Below are 14556 nucleotides of genomic sequence, written 5' to 3' on the forward strand. Positions count from 1 at the left end.
CAAGAAAGCCAGTTTGGTTAATCTGTTTCCACTCCCCTGCACAGTTGTCATTGCCATTCACTCAAAACAAAGCAAGCAAACTTATGAGCTACTGCATCCAACTTGTAATTTTTTATTGTTTGTCCATCAGTAACAAGTCTAAAGCAGTTTCAGTTGGATAGGCAGTGCCTTAAAAGCTGGAGAAGAAAAGAAATAACAATCGAATATCACTAAAACAGCTTCAAAAATTATTATAGCAGGTAGAAAACGCAATTATAAACTCTATAGGTTGAGCTCATTTTTCTTCACTGTTCACCGATAGGGACACAGGGGCACTAATAGAAAGGGGGGTAAGGAGATAGGGACACAGAGACAGCACTACTGGAATGGGGAAGAGAAGACAGGGACACAGAGGCACCACTGGAAGGGGGGAATGGGAATATGGAGAGAAGGGTGAAAACAGGGTGAGATGGGGAGAAAGAGGTAATGCTGGAAAAGGGGGGAAGATGGGGACACAGGGCAATGTTCGAAAAAGGGAGAGATGACACTTGGAGGGCAGATATTAGAAAAGGGGAGATGAGGAGACCAGGTAGGCTTGTGCTGAACTTGGGGGTAGGATAGGGACAAGGGACACAGAAGGGAGATACTAGAAAGGACAAACAGTAGTGCAGAGGAAAGAAGGATGGTGCACTTGGAGACAGAAGAAATGTCAGATGGGCAAGAGACCCTGTAAAGGCAGAAGAAACAGAGAAAAACAGAAAAGAGACAGTGGGACCAAAGCAAATGAGAAAATAAATTGTTCAAACAGTAGAAAAAGGTATTTTATTTTGAATTTGATTTTAGGAATATGACAGTATTTAAAAATGCACATCTCCGATGTCTTCAAATTACCAACCCTGCAGGGGTCGAAGTGCATTTTCTTAAGTAATTTTGAATGTACTGCAGCACAGATTTTGATGGGTAGAATCAGGGACTGCAAATCCCACATGAATTTGGGATGCGAGTTCACACTAGGACTGGTTGAAAAATCTCCCTTCTGGAGCTCGATCACTTGGCAGCTCTATGCACAGCTATTTCATAGTGTGGACATAAAATGAAAGATCAGTGCCAACAGATGTACAGAAGGAAAGGAAGAAGACAAGAGGCGAGAGAAGAAATGGAAAGGCCAACCTGGAAAAGGATTTGTATGGCTGACTCGTGAAGCATGGAAAAAAAGACTGGGAGCAGCCAAATTCACAGACAACAAAGGTAGAAAAAAAATTATTTTTATTTAATACTTTGTAAGGACTGAGATGTACCTGCTTTGCAAAAGGTACATTTTTTTCTGTTTTTATTTTGCAAAGTACAGGAGAAAATGCATTTCTGTTTCTTTTTTACCAGTATTGTGCTGTTTGGAGAGTCTAGCTTCCTTAAGCAGAGAGGAGGGGGGGTCTCTATTTCAATTTTTGTTGTTTTTTTTTTGTTGCTGTTGCTCTCTATTCTGTATTAGATTGGTAGCACGGAATGTTGTCACAATTTAGGTTTCTGCCAGGTGCTTGTGACCTGGGCTGGCCACTGTTAGAAACAGGATACTGGGCTAGATGGACCATTGGTCTGACCCAGTATGGCTACTCTTATGTTATATAGATGAGGGTCTGTCCATGTTCTGTATGTGTGACTCAGGTGAAGGATTCTGCTAGCATGTAGTGTCTGTGTAGGAATGTGTAACAGTGCAGCTTGTTCCAGTTTCCCAATAGTAGGTATATCAGTGCTCCAGAGCCCAGTGTAATATATATGGTTAGGGCTGTTATGGTGTGGTGAGTTTTGTGTTCTAGGGCAGTGTTTCCTAAATTGGTTCTAGAGTACCCCCTTGCCAGTCAGGTTTTCAGGCTATCCACAATAAATATGCATGACATTGATTTGCATATACTGCCTCCATTACATGCAAATCGTTTTCATGCAGATTCATTGTGGATAGCCTGAAAACCTGAATGGCAAAAGGGTTAGTTTTCAGTACAGGTTTTGGGTGTCTTTTTGCAGGGGCTTGTGTTATTTCACAAAGTGTCTAGCCCTATTTGAATGTAGGCTGTGGGGCAAGGGCCACCTTTGGTGGCCTTTGTCACCCAAAATAAAAATGCTCAAGACTAGTGTTCCACACACAGAAAGACCAGTGTTCTTCACATCCTGTAGAGTCACCTCACAAACAAAAGCACATTTGATTTAAACAAGGTGTCTAGCAGTGGAAGGAATGTGTGTGCTATTCCTGAGGCGATGGTCACGATTTGAATATTTTTACTTTGTAGTTAAGAAGACAGGTTGCCTGCTCTGGCCAGTCCAGGGACCTCTTCTGCTTCCTGCTTCCTGATGTAACTTACTGTTTCCTTGTAGGCAGGACTCAACAGAGACAGCCTGTATTAATCCGTGCCTGCTACAGCCCCTGAGCAACAACACAGACACTGTTGTCTAGCTGATACCAACCGGCACCTATTTTATAAAAGTCTGCTCCCCCTGAGATCAAAACCTGGCTACGCCTCTGCGTCACAGCTCTGCCAACACAGCTAGATTCTGCTCTGCTGCTCCTTCTATTATTCTAGTCCCTTTACCCAAACACAGCTCTTCCAATCCCTTTCCTGCAAACCTTCAGGATGCTTCCTATGCAGTATTTACGGAAACACTACCAAGAACGCTGACTGGTTTTATACCCCAGGCTATTGCAGCTGATTGGCTAGCAGCACCTGTAAGATGAGGATGAAGTAGTCAACTGGTTTGCTCTTCTGGTACAGGTAGTGCTGTGGTGACTTCTTGTTATCCTCATCGAATTTGAGCTCCAGGATGACGTCTGGATGCTTGAGCAGTCGAAGCAGGATCTTCTCTGAGATCAGAGACGGAGAGAAGAGTGGCACCTCTGCAGGGAAAGGGGACGGTGAGAGATGGAGAGAAAGAGGATTGGGAGAAGGCAGGGGATGGGAGTGAGGAAGACAGGAGACCAAGGATGATGAAACAGTGAGAAAGGAAACACAGGGACAGAAGGAACACAATATAATATTACACAAACTTTACTAAAATTTCATTATTCTTTTTGCCCTCCCATTCCTGGCCTTAATCTCTCTTCTCCTTTACTTCTGCTTCCCAGATTCCTATAAATCCATTACTGATAACCTGTCCACATCCTACAAAAAGTTTCAACAGAACTGAAAGCCAAAAGTTAATATCTCTGTTCTTCAAAAGGGTAGGGACATTTTATGCCAGTTTTTAATATCATATTTTATCATTTACATCTGTTTGAACATTTCTTTTTAACTTAAATCATTTTTATTGAAAGTAAACTGACAGAGCTCTATTATTGGAGCAGGTAACACTGTCAGATAGCATCCAAAGGCTTAGAAAGCTGAAAGAAACAATGTTCATGTTTTTCTTACATGATTTGAGCAAGATAAGGGCAAATTTCCAGGGGCATCTAATAGTAAAAAACATACAGTATGCACAAACTATTAAACCTGCACAGAACAAGATTTTCAAACAAGGTACACACATCATATTACCACATCTGAACATCAGCTTACATGGCTACATACATGTGTGTTACAATACCTAATTAAGGATGTTCCTAAAATGCAGTCCTCATTCTCCCTGCACAGCTAAAAATCCACTTACCTTAATATGGACAACGTGGGTGGGTTGACTATTTGTACCTATGTAAAAAAGCAGCTGAATCCTTGAAAACTGACTTCACAGTGCACAGAATTACTGACCAGAGCATCAAGGAAAAGAGTTCTAATCCCAGCTCAGCTTCTCCTTCACACATCACAATTTACAGTTGGTAACATTTTTAAATCTATGTGGGCAGGTGAGAAGTCTACAGTACATTTGCCCAAGCATTTTGCACCAGTTCTCAAAGGGAAAGTACAGGCATATTTTCCTTTGAGAATTGACCAAGGAAAATTACCTGCAGAGATCCACACATGCTTTTCTGTTGCTACTTTTTCTGTCCAAAATGCAAGTTCTTTTTTTTTCCCCCATTAACTATTTATTGTTCAAACTCCAGATACATCAAAAACAAATTCCAAGATAAACACTGGTTTCTGCACCCCCACAGTTATCCTCTTTTATATCCACCCCCCCAAACACACACACAAATTGTTAATATGTAGGCAACTGACACAATCTCCTCCCCCACCATATTTCCCACCAGAAGGTGGCTTCCTGTTATTTCTTCAGCAAGCCCCCTCCCCCCATGATGGAGACAAAAAGTCCCCTGAACTGAATCCAGCCTACTCCAATTACCCTTCTCCCCTCCACTCATCCATCCCCTCCCCTCATCCATCCCCTCCCTCTCCCCAAGGTACAGCACCTGAACTTTTTTACACTTAAGTCATTTCCCCATCTTACACACAACCAGTTTTCAGATGAAGACCACATTTGTTTAAATCTTCCCACTTTTATGTACTGTCCATGATGTTAGCTAACTCATTCTGTGTATCATCCTCATATGACCCACACCATCTTCCTCCTATTCTGCTGTAGGACCACCGAGTAGAAGCCCCGATGCACAAAAGTTGCCATTATACAACGTGAACATTTCTATCCACTGGTGAACTTAGCAAACGATGCTCAAAGGAAACTGCATGCAAATCAGATGCATGGAAAATCTGTAAGCAGCTTGGTAAGGAAAGCACCTAGCACATGCGCACAAGTGTCTCTCGGTAAGCACTGATCTGCGCATGCGCTAGGTGCTTTTCTCTGCTCGGCATTCCACTCCTACAGCGCACATGACCAGCTAAAACATTTTTTTAAATGTTTGTGTGTTTAAGCTTGTTTATTTCATTTAAAAGGCTACTGCAAAACAGTTGCGGAGACTTGCGAATTTGGGGGGGGGGGGGCTGGGGGTAAGTTGCTTTGCTTCGTTGAAAATTTTTTTTTTGGGGGGGGGGGGAGGGGGGTTGCTTTGTTTATATTTGCTAGGCCTTGTCTGCCGAGGGCTTGGTTGTTTAACATAAGTACTGTACATCCAGCAAACTGTAGTGCAAGCAGACTGTTTCACTAGGTTGTACCCCTACACAGACAGCTCCAGTCCTGCCGGAAAAATTTGCATGTTAAAAGGTAGGCACTCCTTTCTGTGCATCGCTTGGAGGGCTTATTTTAATACTAATGAGCTGCTGGTAATACATTTGCATTGGGTTATCATTATCAGTAGCTGCTATGGCAAACAGTAAAAGGGACACAGAACCCCTTTGTTAAATTAGATGCTAAATAACGTTTGCTTTAGAGCAGCTATAACTGGTCTTAAGAAAACATTGCAAGCTTGGTAAGTTTTGTGCATTGGACCCATAATCCACTGACATCATTCGCCATATAATCGAGCAACTCCATCCTTTCCATAAATCTTCATTTGGAGCCTCCTGTTACCCTCCCTCAAACTGTCTAGGGAGGCTGCAGGGTGATATTAAAGTCCCCTCCCACAATTAGCTAATCCGCACCAAAATTCATGGTTTTCCCCCAAATTCTAATAGAAAATTCATGATTTTTCCCAAAGTTGTCAAAGAAAGCCCCCTGATTCTGGTTTCGTCATATAAACAAAAGATAGTCAATCACACCCCATCCAAACTCTCACACCTCCCCACCCCCAAAGTCACACTCCACTTTACCCTATTTTACCTGGTAGCAGCCCGGAAACATAATCCCTACCTTTCCCTTCCAATGCTGCTTACTGTCTGCTGCCAATATGATGTATGAGTATTGTCTAGATCTTAACTGTTGCTCTTGAACCACCTTCAGATGAGAATGACATCCACCCCCTCTATGTCTCTCCTTTCCCAACAACTGCCACTTGTGACCCACATTAAATCCCATCACATTCAAGGACCTGACTTTTAGATTTAAATCCAATGCTTTAATCAACCCCTCCCCCAGTCTCCCTATCCTATACTTTTTCCTTAAACACCAAACTTCCTTATCCCCCTTTCTTCTCTACTTCCTTCCCATCCATTATTTCCCCCCTTCTATCACTCTCTGCCTCCTACCTCCTGGTTGAGTCAGTGTTCATTCTGGTACTCCATTACTGCTTTACCGACCCACACCCTTATATCCCTACTCTCCCACCATACCCCTCCAGGTATTCTAACAACCAGAACCTCAACCCCCCCCCCCCCCCCAATACTCACTCTATCTCGATACAGACAATCCTTCCCAACCTACCATACCCCTTCACATTCAACCATCCACGCATACACCCCCTCATACCACCCCCATCCCGAGTCACATTTAAAGTTCCACTCTGACTCCAACCGTTCAGTCCCTGAAATCCACTCTTCAGGAATCTGCAGTAACACCAACCCTGTTTCCCTACAGGTTCCCCTTCCTTCAGGCAACCACAGCCTGGATCCTTTCCTCATCAGTCTTTTCCACATCGCTTGTTCTGTCACAGTTCTTGGTTTAGCCAATGCTATTACTGCCTTCTCAATGACCCTAAGCCCTGCTTTTTCCACTTTCTAAGCTGCCAGCACCAAGGACAGAGCTGAACAGGTTTTCTCCTGACCCATGAAGTTCATCCCAAATGGGAACAGCCATCGATATCACAGATTTCTCTCCTAGACTGTTTGTAACCAGCTTCAATTCCCTTCTCTTTTACAGGGTCACTGCTGCAAGGTCAGCAAAATCTAAATCTTATGGCCTTCTCAAGTACTCTGCCTATGCTTTGGCCTTCACCAAAACCTGCTCTTTCAGCTGAAAATCATGAATACAGACTATAAAGTCTCTTGGCAAATTGGTCCGGTTGGGGTCCCCTCTCAGCGCCCAATGGGCACAGCTCAATTTGATCTCTGGCATAATCTCTCCTTCTGCTCTCTCTGCCAACATTGCCACATGGATTGACTTAGCCACCTTATCATAGTCACCATAAGTTTCCAGTCTCAGGCACACCCTCAATTTTCAAACTGTTGCGATGTGATTGATTCTCTAGGTCCTCTATTTTATTCACCAAAAAAGCTTGGACAGCTTTTCCATATTATCTGTAGCTATTTTAATAGCATCACTCTGCCGTGCTCTTCCCCTCATCTACCTGCATAACTAGATCTGCCACCTCTTTCTTCAACTCCATCACAAAAGTTCTTTATTACAGACTACAAGGCATTCAGACCATCCCTCATAGTAGACAACTTCTTCAGATCTGTCCGACTCATCAAGTGTGCACCCTTATCCTCACTTTCAGCCTCCAATTCACTGTCTTTCTGGATGCGACCTGTCTCAGCTGCTCTGGCTCCTCAAGCACTGCGTACACCATGTTGGTCTTCCCACTTCAAAATCCATAATCTTGCAAGTCAGCTGCCTTCCTTTTCACTGCCATCTGCACTCCATTTCCATTTGTGCTTTAGATCCACTGGTGCACACCCTACAGGATTCTCTCTCAATTTGCATGGTAACACTTATAAATCACTTTTAAAATGTGAGTAGTCAGGGTCATGGCTCTATCCTGCCATTAGGTCCAATGACATTATTTCTTCCAAAAATGCATAGTTCTACAAGACCAATTACTCACATCACTGCCTTCCCCAGCTTAACACCACCTCAAAAGCCTGTAGAAACATGTGGGTAAACATACACATATACTACACACAGTTTTCCAAACGTCTGGACAAATGACTTTTGAATATTGCCCTCTATTTTCTTGGGCACCTCAACGCAACAATGATTTTGCTACTGAGAGAAAAACATGTGATTTATACTAAATTGAACCTGCCGATTCCAAATATGAACTCAGAATTTGCCTGACACGTCTAGATTTTAAGTTATACATGCAAAGCCTATTCACTTATAATATTAATGCATTATATATTGGAAATATTCCAATGGACATGCCCGGACCTGTCCAGACGCGCTCAGACAGGTCTATTGGCTGATGTCAGCAGTAAGTATATAAGGCAAGATGGATAGACGCAAATGTGTTAACGATCCGGACAATTTCTGCAACATATGTGGCAAATACACTGATCAGCGCAAGAATCTGACAAAGTGAGTGCGCCTTGCTTACAAGTATTACTTTGACTGTCAAATTGGAGATCAAGATAAAAGCTGGGCACCTCATGTTTGTTGCACTGTGTGTTACTCTGGGCTAACGCAGTGGTTGAATGGTAAAAGAAAAGGAATGGCTTTTGCAGTGCCAATGGTTTGGCATGAGCAGAAAAATCACCATTCAGACTGTTATTTTTGCATGCCTAAAATCGCCGGATATTCAAAGAGAAACAAGTCACAAATTGTGTATCCTGACTGTGAGTCTGCTCTTAAACCAGTACCACACGATGTAGAGAATCCAGTGCCTGCCCCTCCTGCAGCAGAAACAGCAATTGAAACTGATGCTTCTGATCCTGATGAAGAAGATGTTGATTGGCATGATGTATCTCCTGATCCAAAACAACTGGAGGGTCAGCCGCACTTGCTGAGCCAATCAGATTTAGATGATCTGGTAAGAGATCTGTCATTATCTAAAGAAAAGACAGAACTGCTAGCTTCTAGACTTCGGGAATGGAATTTGCTACAATGAAGCACCACAACTTCACACTTTCGTCATCGACACACCAAGTTAGCTGCATACTATGCATTGGAAAGCGATGTCTGTTTCTGTACTGATGTAAATGGTCTTATGATGGAGTTAGATGGTACACATGTTCCTGATGAATGGAGGCTATTCATTGACTCTAGCAATACAAGTTTGAAAGCTGTCTTGTTGCACAATGGTAACGAAAAACCATCTCTTCCATTGGCTCATGGGGTTGGAATGAAAGAGACCCATGCTTCTATACAGTTAATTTTGAAAATGATCAAATACTCTGAACATAAGTGGAATATTTGTGCTTACCTGAAAAGTGGTAGCACTGCTGCTTGGCCTACAGTTAGGGTACACGAAGCATATGTGTTTCTTGTGCCTATGGAACAGTCGTGATGACAAAAATCATTACAAAATCAGACAGTGGCCTCTCAGAGTTGAGCACATAGTTGGTTGGTACAATGTACAACAGAAATCACTGGTCAATCCACTTCAAGTTTATCTTCCACCACTTCACATTACACTTGGTTTAATAAAAAATTTTGTAATTGCACTTGATCGTGATCGAAATGGTTTCCAGTATTTGAAGGAGATGTTTAGCACACTGAAAACTGAGGCTAAAATAAAGGCCGGAATTTTTACTGGCCCCGAAATCAAACTAATGCATGATGACACATTCAGAACAAAATTCAACCCTCTGGAACTTGCAGCTTGGGATGCATTTGTGCTAGTAGTGCAGAACTTCCTTGGGAACAGACAAGCTGAGAACTATGCTGAACTAGTAGACAACATGCTTAAAGCATATGAACAACTTGGCTGCCGAATGTCATTGAAAATGCATTTCTTACATTCCCATCTTGACTTTTTCCCACTCAATTTGGGACACGTAAGTGACGAACATGGAGAGAGGTTCCATAAAGACATTTCTACAATGGAGAACAGATATCAAGGTCGCTGGAATCCCAACATGATGGGGGACTACTGCTGGTTTTTGCAACGGAAAAATATGACCGGTCACAAATGCAAAAGCAGATGCCTGAAACACTTTTAATAGTACTGGGCCTTGCTGAAGTAAGACTTTTAAACTGGAATATGAGACTTTTTTGAAATTTTGTTATTCCATTACATTTTCATATACTGTTTACTACGAAAACTTTGATGTAGATCAGGTACTTGTTGGAGTAAAACTCGTTCTGTAAAAAACTATTCAATGCTTTCTAAGTGCTTAATTCATTTGGGCAAACTTATGCATAACAAAATTTCCTGACGTGTTACAACAATTCTGACTTCAGATTTGGAATACGCACACTGAATTTAGTATAGGACAAATGGCTTTTGCCCAGTAGCACACGAAAAAAAAATTTTTGTTATGCTGTGAGCTATTTATATCTCTTTAAACGAGGTAGAAACAATACTGGACTTTTTCTGAGGTCCCTCTTCAGCCACTCATGTTGTACTCATACTTTGGATGTATCTAACTCATCTCCCCTCAAACCTTCCCTTTCCCCTGGGGGAGTCTCTCACAGTAAATAATGGAAGAAACAGAACAAATACAGCTTGATTTTCCATTCTAGAGTATTTGAATCGGCTCAACTACTGTGACTAGACACGTTGCCTATAACTTATTATGAGCCTTGTTAAGGCAATTTTTGGAACTGGAGCTAATGTTGCCTATAACTTATTATGAGCCTTGTTAAGGCAATTTTTGGAACTGGAGCTAATTTGGGTTTGCTATGACAAAGGCTGTAAATGTATGCAATCAAGACTTTTTGATTTTGTATTCTTAATTACTTTTTGTATATTACTATAATTGTTTTTTCAGGTTGAAAGTGCAGCTTATGTTGTGTAGATCAGAGAAATAAATTCCCCCTTTAATGATTTCTGAACTGTATATTTAGACAGTCAATTGTGAGAAATATTCAAGGCTGGAAAAATTATTGCAAGCCAATGAAGCACTTGGTGTACTTCTAAAAACATAGACCCATTATCGTACACCATTTGATCAATACTAGATTACCTACTACACCCTTCTAACAGTGGATTAACGTGTTCATCTGTCAGGATACATTTGGCAGCTCTTTCAGTTTTTCATGACCCTGTAAATGATGCTACTTTATTTATAAACAGACTACTGAATTTGAAACCATTTATTCAACATCCGCCGGTACTTTGAGATCTCAACAGAGTCCTTGCATAACTCATGAAACCACCTTTTGAGCCCATGAAATCAACAGATTTTAAATTTGTCACTTGAAAGACAGCTTTTCTACTCACCATTACATCAGCATGTCGTATTGGAGAAATTCAGGCTTTAGTATATTATTCTCCCTATACACAAGTTTCACGTGATAAAAGTCATTTTACACCCACTTCCAAAATGTCTTCCAAAAATAGTTTCTCCTTTTCATGTAAATCAATCAATAATTTTACTAGTCTTTTTTCCTCCTCCTCCTCACCCTTCACCACAGCACAGAGATTTACACACATTGGACTGTGTTAGGGCATTGACCATTTATTTACAACAAACTGCTTCACCTCATTGGCCATCCCAGTTATTTTGTCCACTGATCAAGATTATTCTCGTCCAGTTTGGAAGGTATTCCACACGTTACAGCTCACAGGCTAAGAGCCATGGCTGCATCTGTGGCACATCTTAATCACACTTCTATGACAGATACTTGCAGAGCAGCAACTTGGTCGTCAGCACATACCTTTACCCATCACATTGCTTCAGCTGCTGATTCTTCTTTCAGAGAAGTAGTTTTGGCCTCTGGTGTATGACTCGACAACATACCACCTCCTCAAGACACAGGTACCAGAGTTTATTTATACGTTTGTACATAAACAATATGCTTTAATGTCTTACCTGTATATAGCTAGGGAGTCTTCATGGAGAACTACTGTTACAGGTAAGCAACTCTCATTTACAGAGTAAACTATGTTCCCCTCATTCCATAACCATTGGGACACCCAGGCTGTGACATCACTTCCTTTTAAAATGGAATGATGTCACAGTAGTGCTGTTATCAGGCATTTACAAAAGGGGTCTGATGACAAAAAAACTTCACCAGCCAATCAAATGCAGCTTTTATAAGCAAGCACTCAAAATCATGTTATTATATAAGATTATGAAATGTGAAGGCCTTAAGGTGGAACAAATCATATTCATGGAAGTAGAGGAGAAGTCTAATGGATAAAGCACTGGGCTGAGCACCAGGGAAGCCTAGCTCACATCATACTGCGGCTCCCTGTGATCTTGAGCAAGTCAATTAACCTTCCATTGCCTCAGGTACAAATTTAGATTGTGAGCCCTCCAGGGACAGGGAAATGCCTACTGTATCTGAACGTAACTCGCCTTAAGCTACGACTAAAAAAAGTTTTGAACCAAATCCAAATAAAATAAATATTGATTTGTAAACCACTTCAGACATTCAGATAAAAATCAGGAAGGCAGTTTATAAAAGCTTTTAAATAAATTAAAGCCACAGGCATGACTACAACCTATAACAGTAAGATTCCTTGATTTTATAAGCATCAGAATAACCTAGAAAATGTCAAAATGAACCAGGAAAGGAAGAATGTAAAAAGCAGTGGGTGCTGTTTAATGATTCCAGTAGACTGAGGCAGACAAACTCATCTTCCCCAAGGAAGTCTCTGTCACTCTCTACCAGCTCTCTCTCTCTGCTCTTCCCTCGTTTAGGCTGGATAAGTACATTTTATTCCTATGGGCCCTGCTGCAGATAACTCAAGCTAAGCTTTAGTAAAAGACCCCCCTCAAAGTACTAAGGTTACAGAAGGGAAGGAGAGAAGGGAAAGAAGGGCTTTTGAATTTAGTTCATGTCTTTTAATTGTAGCTTAAAGCAAGTTACATTCTGGTACAATAGGTATTTTCCTGTCCCCAGAGGGCTTACAATTTATACTGAAAGTGCTATTGAAGGGAAAAAGCAATCACAGCAATTAAGCAAAGCCAGTTACTAAGCTACACCACTCAATCCAAGTTACTTTCTTATCCTTTCCTCTGGTAGCTCTGGTGCAGAAATAGAAATTTATAAATCATGTGCACTTTTTTTTTTTTGAAATTTTTTTTCTTACATTCTCTGCTTTTTCTGCATAAAGTTAGTCTTCAAGGGGAAATTTTATTTGCTGGTATTACTACTTTAATATTTTGGGACATCATAACAAAAACTAGAAGAGACCCAGCAAAAGCAAAGAGGAAGTACCTATCCCAGTAAAACAGGACTTCAGTACAGTGGTTTATATAAAACAAGCTTACCAGTGGCGAGGAAGCGATGTGCAGCCAGCAGCAGCTGAGGAGAGATCTTCACCCTCAGCTCATTGTCTGGTTGTTTGAAGGCTGAGAAATCTCTCCTGTTCTTCTGGTTCCTGACGCGCTTCCTACTGCGATTGTCCGCTGTAGGGTGGTGGGAAGAAGAGTCAAGAATTGGAGTTAAGGAAAATGTGGACAGAGAAAGCACAGTTACAGACTGAGGAAGCTTCTGTAATTTTATCTCACTACAGGACAGTGGCTCCCTCAGTCACTCGAGATGAAGCTCCCTCAGTCACTCGAGATGAACAATACAGCACTTGCTTCCTGGGCTCTGGGTTTGGGCATATAAACAGAGAACCCCATGCATACACCCCTGTCTAGCGCACACAACAAAAAAATATAAAGACAAAGCAACTTAGCAATGGAGATGTTTAAAAGTAGAGTTTCTGAAAGGCTACAAAGAGTTCAAGCCTTTCAGAATTCGAGTGTTATTAGTTTTGTTGGGGAGATTGGGAGGAGATGGTGAAATGTACGGGATAGTGAAGGTAACTACTGAACTATATTAGTTTATTCTTTTTTTGAAAAGTATTTTATTTATTAGGGAGTGGCCTAGTGGTTAGAACACCAGTCTTGACATCCAGAGGTGGCTGGTTCTGAATCCTACTGCTGCTCCTTGTGATCTTGGGCAAGTCACTTAGCCCTCCATTGCCTCAGGTACAAAATTAGATTGCGAGCCCTCCAGGGACAGAGAAATACCCAGCATACCTGACTGTAACTCACCTTGAGCTATTACTGAAAAAGGTGTGAGTAAAATCTAAATAAAAAATTTACAAATTGTTCCATAAAGGGGTTGGATGGGAAAAGGGAAATAGGAAAAGGGACTAAAATTGTTAAAATATTGAACTGTTAATATACTTGATTATATCTTAGTGTATTTTGGTTCAATAAAAATTGTTTAAAACATACACAGGGAGGGAAAAAAGTAGGCTTCTGAACCTAGATGTTTTCAAATAGAATTAAAGTGTTAATTTTTCAGGCAGTTAGGTGCTTTGATAAAGCAAGAAAAACAGAAATGTACTGGTATTTTTGCATTGCAAAATGAACTTCTTGGCATATTTTTAGGTGGACTGAATTTTGAAATACACAAAGGAGTTAGTGAAAGTCAGTTGAAGGACAGTTTATCCTCCCTCTCTCTCCTCCCTTCCAAATTCCCCACTCATCTCTTACAAACTTGCCTTCTCTCTCATTCCATCCCACCCTCCCTACCTCTTCCCCCCCCCACTCCCCAGTCACCTTCACAGACTGCTGCCATGAGATTTGTAGCAGTTAGTTCTGGCATTTCTGGCCTCTTCGTGGAGTCTGGCAAGATGGGTTACAGCAGTGTTTCCCAATTCTGGTCCTAGAGTACCCCTTGACAGTCAGGTTTTCAGGATATCCACAATGAATATGCATGAAAGATTTGCATAAATTTGCATATCATGGAGGCAATGTATGCAAATCAAGTTCATGCATATTCATTGTGGATATCCTGAAAACCTGACTGCCACAAGGTACTCCAAGACTGACTTGGGAAACACTGGGTTAGAGAGACTAGTCTTGTTCGAATGGAATCATTCAGCCACAATGGCAGCAGCCAGATGACATCATCCGAGCCCAGAAAAGTAGGCTGGTTTTCACTGTTCGACTGTTGTAATCAAAAAAACAAAACTCCCCCCTCCCTTCAAGGATGTTTGAACAGGGTTCTCCTCTTATAGCTAAAAATTAGAAGTCCTGTTTAAAAATTGGGAGATAA

General features: G+C 41.3%; 1 protein-coding gene across 3 annotated transcripts in view; it reads right to left on the bottom strand.

Moving 5' to 3' along the window:
- Positions 1–14556, bottom strand: part of CNNM4 (cyclin and CBS domain divalent metal cation transport mediator 4) — a 178242-nt gene that overhangs the window by 59860 nt on the left and 103826 nt on the right. For all 3 annotated transcript variants that reach the window (XM_030201667.1, XM_030201666.1, XM_030201665.1), the window contains exons 3-4: positions 12771–12908; positions 2694–2863 (exon numbers count right to left, since the gene is read on the bottom strand). In XM_030201667.1, coding sequence (XP_030057527.1) covers positions 2694–2863; positions 12771–12908 — 308 coding nt within the window. The remainder of the gene's footprint in view (positions 1–2693; positions 2864–12770; positions 12909–14556) is intronic.

The sequence above is a fragment of the Microcaecilia unicolor genome, chromosome 4 (genome assembly GCF_901765095.1).
Source record: "Microcaecilia unicolor chromosome 4, aMicUni1.1, whole genome shotgun sequence".
Lineage (NCBI taxonomy): Eukaryota > Metazoa > Chordata > Amphibia > Gymnophiona > Siphonopidae > Microcaecilia > Microcaecilia unicolor.